Here is a 12,465-nt window from a genome sequence, read left to right as displayed (position 1 = left end):
TTCTTTGTCCTGGCTCATGCATACCAGCATCCTCTGCAGAAGACTCTTGTGGAAGTGGATTTTGAGGGCTTGGATAACTCCTTGTTCCATTGGCTGTAACAGTCCTGTGGTATTAGCCAGTAGGAACTCTAATTGAATTGACTTCAGTCCCGTTACAGTTCCATGTCCAGGGCAGTTGTTAACGAGGAAAGGAACTTTCCATTTCTGCCGTGAATATTGCACACCCTCAGTGTGAGGCCACTTGCTAAAGAGAGCCTGCATCATCCATGCTTTTGTGTGTGACTCGTAGGCAACAGGCAAGGTTGCTATTACCTTAAAAAAGCGGGGATTTTTAAATTTTCCGATTGCTAGCAGCTTCTACTTGTCGCTGCCCGACATGTTTGCACCCACGAGAACAATTAGCCTCTTTGCCAAGTTTGCCACCCGTGCATTTGAACTTAGCGGGTTGGCTAGTTTAACAACGTCATCGATGCATTGCATTTGCTGCGCTTAAAGGTGAGATTTTGATGGCAGGAGCCTAAAAAAAAAGTGCCGTTTCATCCACATTGTAGATATCATCAGTCTTGAACTGACGCAGGATCTCCGGAAGCTGTCGTGCCTTCCAGTCGTTGCATGCAGTGTCATCAGCTACTGCAGTTTCCTCTGAAATAATGCGGAAAGCGGGGCCATTTCTTTCTTTGAACCTCATCAACCAGCCTTAGCTGCACAGACGTCTTTTATTTCGAGCTGAAAAACAAATTCCTCTGCTTTGGCACAGATTAGTGATCCATTGATCAGGATGTTTTGGCTCCGGACTCTGCTCAACCACAACACCGGGCATTTCTCCAGCCCTTCATGGTTGCCATGTCATAGCCTTTTCTTTCGAGGCCCGAATCATGAACTTTCAAAGGTATCCGCCAAGCTTCTCTTTGTCATGCAGAATCCTTGTCAAGCTGCTTTTCAGAAGCCTCTGTTTTGTCGCGAGCGCCAGCTTTGTGTCACAGCCGCTTTCGAAGCCCACAGTGATATCCGTATTCTTCTCTAGAGTAAGCGCATGGTGAGTGCACTTCTGTGCCGCCATTAAAACAGTGGTGACTGGGCCTTGTAACTTCACCAGCATTCACCAGCCACTGAACTGAGAAGACGCCGACGTGGCATTGAAGTACAGAATACGACCACCACAGCACGAATGAGGCTTGTGAATGCAGGCGCTAAGCCTTGTAAGTTCACCAACTTGCACCGTCCACACCGAAGTGATGATAATGGAAAGTGATTCACTACGACAAGGACTGCGCTGACACTACTTACGGGGCTAAAGGAAGACACGGGTACGAAGCATAGCTGGAACTGGAAAAACTGATGCCCATGGCATAGGTCGTACAAGTTAACAAGTGCAATTATTTACATTTTATGTTCCACTGTCAGTTCTGTTTACATGGGGCTGCAAAAATTGTGGTTCCTATTACCGAAAAGTTTTTACGTTATTAAGTGCAAAACCAACCAATGTAGAGACGGTCTGTCTGTTTAAGTGGCAATTCCGTTTAAGCTATTTCTGTTTACCGAGATTCTACTGTAAACGCATCGAAAGGTACTATGTGGAACAGCTTAAAAGAACAGTTCATAATTGGCTACAGAAATGTTTTCTTCTTAAGTGATTGGCCATGGCAGCAGCTTGGCAACCTTTTGGCTACTTTTTAAGCACCTGCAATGAACTGGCTACATTTTTGGATACCTTTTGTTATTTCCTGGCTACTTCTTATTTTTGACCTGGCAACTCTGGACTATGGTGAAGTGGCACTCTTTAACCCATTATGACCCATCATAAAACTGCCGGTGCTATTTGCATCGAATGTTGTCAGTAATGAAGCAACGAAACAAATATAACGTCTTAGAAAATTATTCAGAAATATTTATTTGTTGTCAAGTTACAAGTGTGTACTACATTCAAACCTCGATGTTCGAAACATGGATATATCAAATGTGCATATCGAACACTTTCTATATCACCTGAAATATCGCATGCAATTTTTATTTTTTATTTCGGATGGGGTCGGATGTAAAATGGATATATCGAACTCTGCCACCCCAGACCACGTGCGCTCTGTTAACAGGCAGTGAGCTTTCTCCCAACACCCTCGAAGATAGCGGTAGCACCATGGGCGTTCCCGACTGCTGCGCACTATAGGTGCACACATCGATCGCGCCGGCATTTGAACGTAGCGGATTGGCTAGTTTAACGTCATAGACGCATTGCATTTGCTGCGCTGACTCCTCCTCGGTGCTGTGCTCTGCACCTGCCACGGCTCGCGGTTTGCATGGTTGCATCCACAAAGACGCGCAACAGTGCGCACTCACCGGACTCACTCATAGATGCCTTGGCAGATGCCACTTATACTTTGTTACTGACAGTGTTTCAAAATACTTCGATTGGTGGACGTGGAGATCGCAGCAGAAGCAGCGGCGAAATGAAGATGCTGCTGACATTGATACCGCAAGCGCTGATGTTGCCCCGTTCCTGACTTCAGCTGTGGCTGTAGCTGCTTTGGCCTTCTACGCCACTATTGCGGCGCAATAGAGGGAACCGGCCCGTCGCTTGTGAATGGTTTAGACTATGTTGAGGACTCCGTGTTTAAGCACGCGGCTGCCAATAAGAAGCAGCCTACACTCCTGCAGTACTTTCAGCCAAATTAATAAATACTTTGTGATGCTTCAGGTCTCTCTCTTACAACGTCGTTGTCTCTCTCTTACAATGTCAGCATATCATCTTTAAAAAAAGAATCTTCCTTATTGCTTCTATCCCTTCGTTGCCGCATATTGCCACCCTTTCCCTCTTCCACAGCTACTACTATTCGACACTCAATCGACCACCATGCATTGTTCCCCCAACGCGCCGGTCATGGTGCATTGGCCATGCCCAGCGAGTAGCACAACCATGTTCACGCGCAAATACATATTCAGCCTCATTTTTCTACCGAGCATTTAAAGACTGGAATGACCTTCCTCATCAAATCACTGCCATCTGCTGCTTTTCACAATTTGTTCAAGATGTAACAATTTTTTATTTGCATAATTAAATGCATTATAACACTTGCTTGTATATGTTGTATTCCCACCCCTTATGTAATACCCCTACTACGGGGTCTTTATAAGGAAATAAAATGAAATGAAAGTGAGTATTTACTGCATCACGACAGGGGCGCGATCGGGGATAGTTGCCGAAGCGCGCATTCGGTTGCGCCGTATACGATTGGCCAACTTCCCACAGCTGACAAAGTCAGCATTGCCTAGGCTAACTACATGTGGCGCAATCGACCGCCCTCTCCCAGCTGTTGAATTCAGCACGGCCTAGACCAATTGCGCGTGGTGCAACCGACCATGCGCTCTGAACAACGATCCCCAATTGGATCCTTGGTTCAATGATTGATTTGCAGAAGTTCTTGTCGCGTTTTTTACGTGATTTTATATATCAAATTCTGGCTACCGTATTTACACGACTGTTAGTCGACTCGAATGTAAGTCGACCCCCCCCATATCGCGTGACAGGAAAATCACGTCTATAGTATCGCGTGCCAGGGGAACCATAGAAGTAGCACGTAGCCGGCAGTCAAGTGGAACGCGTCAAACCAATGCCAATGCCTTTCAACAGAGAAACCCACGAGCGGTGTCTGCTCTGAGGGTGCCACCGCAAATGGGAACAGTGGTGCTTCCATCAACTATCGACACCTTCCCGATGAGTGTTGTGTGCACTGTAAAACTCTAAAAAATATTGAAAAACCCTTCTGAAAAGCGAAGATACGTGTAGGGCCACAGAGCAAACATAAAATTGTAACTACATTGTAGCTCCCGTTGGTCTCGCTTTTTTTGGCGGGGCCACGTTTTGGCTTCGATTGTAAGTCGACCCCCCAACTTCAGACTTTCAAATTTTAAAAAAGTGGTCGACTTAAAATCGTGTAAATACAGTATATTTTGCGGTTACTGGGCTGTTCGATATATCGGGGTTCGACTGCAGATGTAGTAAAGTGAGCGCCAGCCGCGTAGCCAGAAATTTATTTCATGGGGGGAGGGGCGTCCGTTTACAACTACCACTCCTCCACCTCTCTCTCTCTCTCTCTCTCTACATATATATATATATATATGTATATATATATATATATATATATATTAAGGGGATGTTGGGAGTATAAACAGACAGTATTTACAATATATATACAAGCAGAGTCAATGTAGTTAAGATGGCTGACCAGCAACAACATGCCGCAGCCAGGGTCTCGCGGTCTTCTTCCTTTCTCTTCTTTTATCCTTCCGTAACAGGACCCCCGGGTGCTGAAGCGCCCTCTCGGCACATGATAGGCGAATAATTGCAAGCAAAGTATGGCTTCAGCCACGAAACGTGCACAATGTCAATGGGCACCGGACTTGAGGATGGATCAAACTGTAACGGTGAAATCTCGTAATTGACGTCGTTTATTTGACGTAGAACTTCATAACGCCCTATGTAGCGAGAGAGAAGCTTCTGGGAGAGACCAACCCTACGACATGGTGACCAAAGGAGCACCAACCACCTGGGGCGAAATTAACATCGCGATGGCACTGGTCGTAACACTCTTCTTGTATATGCTGTGAGGCTAATAAACGAGATCGGGTGACTTGACATGCCATGTAAGCATGATGGATGACTTCACCACCGTACTCAGTTGCAACACCTGGCATAGAAGGGAGGATGGTGTCAAACAGCAATGTGGGGTCGCGACCACACAAAAGATAAAAGGGTAACTATCCTGCGGTGTCATGTCGGGATGAGTTATAGACTAATGTCACATAGGCCAGCGTGGCGTCCCAGTCGTGGTTATCGTTGGTGACATACATCGACAGCATCTCTGAGTGTTTGCTTGAGACGTTCCACAAGCCCGTTCGTTTATAGGTGGTAGGTGGTGGATAGCTTGTGCTCAGTGGCACAAGAGCGGAGGATGTCGTGCACAACACGAGAAAAGAATGCACAGCCACTGTCTGTAAGTAACTATCGAGGTGCACCGTGGTGGAGAATGATGTCGTGGAGGAGAAAATCGGCGACGTCAATTGCGCAACTAGTCGCCAATGGCTTTGTTATTGTGTAGCGTGTCGCGTAATCAGTAACGACGGTGATCCACTTATTGCCTGTAGTTGTCGGAAAAGGACCAAGCAGGTAAAGGCACACGTGAAAGAAAGATTCAGAGGGAACTTCAATTGGATGGAGTCATCTAACGGTGGCAGGGGACGTTTCTTCTCCCATACTGACACAATTCGCAAGTTGTGACATAACGACATACAGAGCAGTAGAGACCCGGCCAGAAGAACCGGCGTCATACACAGTCGTATGTACGCAAAACTCCAAGGTGTCCCGCCATCAGTGCATCGTGAGGTTGTTCGAGAACGATGGGTCACAGATGACAAGGAAGGACAAGGAGCAACTCGGGGCTGTCAGGGTTGATATTGTGGTGGTAGAGGATGCCGTCGTGCAGCACAAACATGTGGCACGTGCCATCAGTGCTGCCAGATTGCACTCCGGCAATGATGGACTGTAAGGATTCATTGCGTTGGTGTTCAGCGCGCATGTCGGTCATGTTAGTAAAAGCCATCATGCAGGTCACCGGATCATGCGCAGCATGATCAGGAGTCAGGAGGATCCACGGGATGACAAGAGAGGCATTCAGCGTGCTTGTCCAGACTTGTAGTTGACAACAAATGAAAATTCCTGGAGCCGCAAAGCCCAGTGACCAAGTCGTGCTGTCGGGTCCGAGAGGGAAGACAGCGAGCAGAGGGCGGGGTGGTCTGTAACGACTGAAAATGTGCGGCCGTACAAATATGGCCAGAACTTGGCGACAGCCCAAACTAAAGCCAAGCACTCCCGCTCAGTGATGGAGTAATTTATATCGAGAGGTGAAAGCAGGTGGCTGGCGTAAGCTATCCTGCACTCTATACCATTCTGCTGTTAGGCGAGAACAGTGCCAATGGCGTGGCTGCTTACGTCTGTGTGGACTTCGGTCGGTGCGGATGGATCAAAGTGGGCAAGTATGGGAGTGGTGGTCAGAAACCCGATGAGAGAGGCGAACGCATGAGCCTGCTTTGGGCCCCATGAGAATGGCGTTGTTCTTTAGAAGATCTGTCAAAGGCCGAGCAACATCAGCGAAGTTTTTGATGAAATGGCGAAAATAAGAACACAAGCCCTACAAAGCAGAATGTGGCACAGGGAAATTGAACGGCGCAAACTTTTTCCGGATCTGGTTGTTCACCAGATCTGCACTCATCCTGCAGTTCTGCACCAGAGCTGCAGTTCTGCACTCAGTCGGGTTGCGATAATGCGGAGAGAAGCGTCGGGGTGAAGTGAAAATAGTAGAAGGGCATTCGTTGGCTCTGGGGTTGGCGACAGCACAGACAGAACGTAGGCCAATGTTTTCGAGTTCCTGGCAAACGATGGCTTGCATGAGGGGAACTGAAAAGGGGTAGCATCAGGGCTACGCGAACAAAAAGCTGCAGGCACCATCCCACCCACTTCATGTCGAACGATTCGTACCATGTCCTCTGATGGCGACAAATCCTGCTGTGCGGGCTGATCTTCACGCGTCAACGTTGCGGCAGTATTGGGAAGCCTGGCGAATGGTTGCAGGATGCGTCGGCTTTTGGCCTCCTCGAATTGTCGGCACTCTTTGATGATAGCATCAACTGTAGAGCAGCTTTTGCACATGAGCAGATTAAAGCAGTCATAAGCAATTCCCTTCAGCACATGCCCGACCTTCTCAGCTTCTATCATGTCGCGATAGGCTTTATGACATTGCGCCAGCGCGTCCTGGATGTACGAGACATAGAACTCCGTGGGGGATTGGGCACGGGAGGCCAGTTCCTGCTTTGCGGCAATTTTACAGCCGGCTGGTTTGCCAAACAACTTTGTCAACATCTCTTTGCATTGGTCCGAGCTGGTTAGCTCCTCTTCGTGGTTTTCCTACGACACTTTTGCCATGCCTCTTAGGTAGAACAGCAGGTCAGCTAGCCTAAGCGTAGGGTCCCATCTGTAAATTCCAATCACATTCGTACATAGCCACTCGCTCTTCAACGTCGGCACCATCAATCCTGCAGAAAGTTCCAGGATCATTAGGTTGCACAACCGCAACCGAAGGTGACAGCGACATAGTTGGCGATGATGACGTCTGAGGTGGCAACGACTTGATCCTGTGTGCTCACTGTCATTCATGGTGGGGACGGTGATGCGACATCCACTGCAGAGCTCCATTTCCAGACGTGGTACCTAGCACCTCCATCCAATATGTTACGGGGATGTTGGGAGTATAGACACTCTATTTACAATATATATACAAGATGAGTCAGAGTAGTTAAGATGGCTGACCAGCAACAACACGCTGCAGCCAGCGTCTCGCAATCGTCTTCCTCTCTCTTTTTTTATCCTTCTGTAACAATATATACATACACACACACACAGGGTTGTTACACATGCACACACATACAGGTTGTCCCACATAACTTGAGCCAAAGTTTTAAAAAATGAAAGGCACTCCTGACGCAAGTTGAACCGAATGCATGATGTTGGCACTGGCCTAGATTTACTCAGGCTATTTTTCATTTTCCCCTTAACTGACAGATTAGTTATGTTTAATTAACCAACTTTTCAGTATTGGCTGCAGACCCCAAGTGTGATACGCAGAGTTGTAGAGCACCTTGAGAAACCTCTCAGTAAATTGTTTCGAATACTATATATCTCACGTCGTCCATTTTTTCCGCATTCCAAAGAAAGCCCGCAAAATATGAAAAAATACCACGTGATGGGGCGCTTCCACACTGTAATTGTGTGCTGCTTTCGAACGTGCGATGGATGAACAAGGTCAGCTACAGCGAGACTGGCCCACGACAGGGCGTCGTGCCTGGTGTAGGTATCTGGCCATGCGGCTCTTATCGCATGACTGCGCAAATGCGTGCTGCTGGCCGAGCATTGCCGAAGTGATAAAGCGTCTAAGGCCACAAAAAACAAAAGACAGAAGCAGCATTGCTTGAAAGAAGGAAAGGGTGAAGCATGTGGGAACGATGGAAGGCAATGACGGCTGCTACAATTTTGCCTTTGTACACAAATGACCTTGTAGTAGTTTTCGAATTGAATGATGATGCTACAACTTTATACCCTAGGACTCGAATAACAACGTATGTATCACACGGGGACAAAACTAATGGCAAAAAAACCTTGGCTATATTCAAGGAAGATTACGCTTCCTTGTGACACTTCCTTGCGATTATGCAAGGAAGTGTCGCTTCTCTCGCTTAAGAAATAACCGAGTGAATTACCAAGGGCTTGTGCCTTTCTCTACCTTTTTCTGTGTTTGTTGGGCTTGTCACAAATTTGGACAGTTCTACGAGTTGACTGTCAGGTAGATTGGCACACATCGTACAGTTGAATCTCGATAATTCTAACTCAAAGGGGCCCGAAAAATTGTTTGAATTAAAAGAAGTTCGAATTATAAGAAGGACTTGTTTTTGAAGTATTCGTGCACCATAGCACAACATACGAGTGGTGCGAGTTGTGAAATATCGCGGTACGCAAGCACACAGCGAGTGAGGACCACGAAACTACTCGCACCGGCCAACGCTCACTTCCCGATAACAGCAGAAAATGAAGCTTCAATTAGCGGGCTAAGCTTGCGCCGGGCTGGTGGGGCTCGTGGCACAGGCCCCAGCGCGGAGGCGTGCGCATACGGAGACCATCGAAGATAAGGGAGAGGGGAGGGCAAGGGGAGCGTGGTTGCGAGGAAGGGCAGGAGAGAAGTGCATTTGTTTTCCCACCAGCTTGCTGGATGGCGCTCATTACCTCTGCCACCTACCACCTACTACCACTGAAGCAGCGGAGTTGCCGAGGCCAGGGCTGGGCCTCTGCTGCTGCTTCCCTCTGCATGCTCGCATGTTTTTTAATTCATCTGCTGACAGATCGGCATTGTGTTTACCTTCTTTGTCCTGCGTTCTTAACGCAAGTCGTGTCTTACCAAGATGATGAAGTCATTGCCGCTGATCATAATCATGTTGTTGTGATCCCTTCCATTGCGGCATCAAGGCATTCAAAAGACAAGAAGAATGAGGTACTGGGTGTTGCCTTTCCGTCTTTATGTTCAGGGTGTGTCTTGTACAGAATCAGATATGGCGCACTGTCTCCAACAACCTTTCCATCGAAACACCTTGGTTTAGACACGTCATTGTAAAAAAACAAGTGCGAACAAGACCAACCAAAAGAAGCATGAGTAAGAGCTGATGCGAGCAGACAATAGTGTGAAAGAAGCGGTCCGGCTGAACCAGACGTGAGTACGAATAGTGCGGTCAGACGGGTCCGCATGATACCAGTTTCTCGCGTGTACGTCAGTACAGGGGCCACTTTCATGGGGCTCTTGCATTGCCCAGGGGGTGCTGCAAAAAAGGTGCTAAAAAGCGCCCTCTGTCCTAAAGTGGGTGGTACCAAGCTCGGTCGTCTGCTTTGGAAAGCACGTTTACAATATGGACCCGCCACTTTCGGTTGTGTTGTATCACGGCCTGCAGCGACTATCGGGCGCCGAAGATTTTTTCAGGGGTGGCATGCTGCGTAAAGGCAAGAAATTATGCAGTGCCGAATACGTGTACGCCGTTCAAGAATTAAGCGGCAAAGTTTTAGCGCGGTGTCAATCGCAAGTGAAGCAAGTCGCGTACGAAGTGGAACTTCAGGTTAGGTTTGCACGCTGCTAGATTCAGGCGCACAAACGCGTGGAAATGCTTGCTATAAATGAATCCACAGCAGCGATAAGCAGACATGTGTACGTAACTGCTCGAGCACATGACTGTACGCGCCGCGATGTACGAACTGCTCGAGCGCACGATCGTACTCGCCGCAACGGCAGCGGTCTTTCGACATGCCGCGAAACGGCGGGCTTCCTGTAATCTTTGTTGACTGCATGCCACTAAACAAGTGTAGCGGCCATCTGTCCCTTTTAGTAACTGGTAATAACTGATGCAATGCATATGAGCTCGCACGTACGTGCGAATCGCGCTGCAGCACGAGCTCGTGCGCTGCTCGCTTGATGTAGCTTTTTATGATAGCGCTCAAACATCGATCTGCTGTAATCAATACTACCTTGCTGCGCTGCCTCAACATGCTGGCTTGAGGTCAAGTGTGAGCACATTTAACTCTGTAACCTGTGCTGCTCGTAGTGGGGTAGTGAATTGTCACCGAATCAGTGCGACCATTTGTGGTCATTTGCACACACCTGGTCACTTCACCACTTCGCATCGGTCGAATTGTTAATTGTCGCTGTGGCCGGGTCTCGAATCGTGAATTACCAGCCATGCCTGCTGCTGTGTCGGTCTGCTGTCGGGACTGTAGGTGCAAAAGACCGAAATTTAGAACGCAGATAATCAAGCAAGCTTCAAGGCAGGCGAAGCAGTCAGCATGGCGCGAAGTTTCGCTTTCAGCTATGCAGCGCGCCCGTCGCTCCACTTCGTGAGGCCTTGAAGGAAAACGATAGAATCTGATGTTGGGATTCAGGCCTTCTTGTTCATGGCAGCCCATGACGCAGAAGTAATGACGGTGACGCCTTTTCGAGGCTGGGCTAGGTCTCTCCGGATCGGTGTCACCGATTCCTTCTACTCTCAGCATTACGTCCCACGGCACACGGAGAGTGCGTTTTCGTTAAACTATAGGCTGTGGCGAGCTCGCAGCGTGGTCGGCATGGTCTGTGAGAAGTGACGAGCCTTTTCGCACTTGCAACAAGGCAGAAAAAAGTGCGAATCGACGCAAAACTCGGCCTAGAAACGTGCCTCGCCACAGCCAGGGCTCGATACGACCCAAGCTGGTACGACCCAGATGTCGTTTCCCGCGCCGCCACCAGGCGCCGCTACTACACCTCAAACTCCAGCGCAAGACGCCCATTGATCTCCTCCACTTGCGGCTCGCTTGCTGCCACGGTGAGCCACGAAAAATTGGCCCGGGACTGATCCCTCCTGTGGCACGCATTTTGCCACTAGTGTGGCTGGGGCGTTATGGCACAATGCAGAAGCAGTGGCCTTGCCATTTGAGAGAGGGCGACATGTCCGCCGCGGTACTTTTTTTCTCTTTTATCGCACGCGGTGTTGAGGGGTCTTTCCAAGCCTTTCCTCTATGGTGGGGTCAGAGCAATGCTGGTTGAAGGCGCTGCCACGTGAATTGGCGTGCTGCTGAGAACATTGTCGGAGTGAAATATGTTTGAATTAACCGTCACAAATGCTTGCACATTCAAATTACCGGGCGTTCGACATACTGGAATACACATAATTTGACCACAGCACGAGTTCAAATAAACTGGAAGTTCGAATTAAGAGTGTTCGAAATAATGAGATTCAATTGTATCAGCATCTTCTGCAGTCTCTCTTGGCAGTGGTTATGCATGCTGATTTGTTATCGTACACTTCAGAAGGCATACTGTCCACCTTGAGAAGTCCTTGAGATGTTCTAAATGGTGCTCTCACTACGAGTGGTGTAGCAGCTGTTTTCTCTGTGTGACAACTCGTGTTTCTCTCCACATGCCCTGAAACCTGGTTTGTACTGCTGTCCCCACTAGGCTTAGTGTGATTCATCACCGGTGTGAATGTTGCAAACAGAGCTAACTTCAGTCTCTGACACTTGAGGGGTGCTTTCGGTGCAGGGAGGCTCACGCTGGCATCTTGTTTTAGAATCCTACTTAAGTAGAACATTGTGAAACCTTTCACTCCGCATTGAAGGCACATTGTCTCAACAAATTTCTTCAACAGTGCATTTCTGTGTGCTCAACATATTCTGCATGGTTTTTCTGTATTTCTACATATTTGCTTTTGTATTTTCTTTTTATATACATATAATCTGAGTTTAGCTTTCTGTTTTGAATATCTTATGCTAGGCTAACTCTGTTTTGCTAGGCTGCTTCTGAGCATTACACTGAAAGCTATCCCAACTAGAATTTGGCTACGGATCCAAATCGTGCTTGCAACAATTTTTCCTGTAATAACCAACTACTTTCCTGATGCTGTGTTGTACCTTGCCTTGAGTATATTGTGTGTTGTGTGCAGCAATGTCCAGGAGCTGTGACAAGGCTGGCATCTTCAGGACCTGTTTTTCCAGAATTGCATCCCTGTCGGCGAAGACGGGACCGATCGGCAGTGGATGCCCACCCTGTTGTGTGCCGTCAATAAACTGGAGTGGGCCACAGAAGGGGCGCCCTCCCACTTTGTCGTGATGCGTCTCCTGACAGGGTGCACATTTTGTCTGTGCCCTTGCTGCTGTCCTCCGTGTCATATTTGCCTGCCCATCCCATGTCTCTTTGTGCTGCTTAGTCTTCCCATGGGTTCTTCGGTTTACTTCCAGCCTTGTCTGTATCTTAACACTGCATTTTCCAAACCGGTTCATTACATCGTTCCACAGTCCTTTCACTAGTTAATATTTGTTTTGTTCCCATAATGCTCTGTGCTTCATTACGGCAC

General features: G+C 48.1%; 1 protein-coding gene across 3 annotated transcripts in view; it reads left to right on the top strand.

Moving 5' to 3' along the window:
* The window catches only part of LOC126536902 (protein RER1), a 72,441-nt gene extending 60,225 nt beyond the window's left edge, over window positions 1-12,216 (top strand). For all 3 annotated transcript variants that reach the window (XM_050183953.3, XM_072287414.1, XM_050183978.3), the window contains exon 7: window positions 12,055-12,216. In XM_050183953.3, coding sequence (XP_050039910.2) covers window positions 12,055-12,073 — 19 coding nt within the window. In that variant the 3' untranslated portion in view covers window positions 12,074-12,216. The remainder of the gene's footprint in view (window positions 1-12,054) is intronic.
* The last annotated feature ends 249 nt before the right edge of the window (window positions 12,217-12,465 follow it).

Source organism: Dermacentor andersoni, chromosome 3 (genome assembly GCF_023375885.2).
Source record: "Dermacentor andersoni chromosome 3, qqDerAnde1_hic_scaffold, whole genome shotgun sequence".
NCBI classification, from domain to species: Eukaryota; Metazoa; Arthropoda; class Arachnida; order Ixodida; family Ixodidae; genus Dermacentor; species Dermacentor andersoni.
Note: the sequence above shows the minus strand (reverse complement) of the source record. Positions and strands in the feature narration are given on the sequence as shown.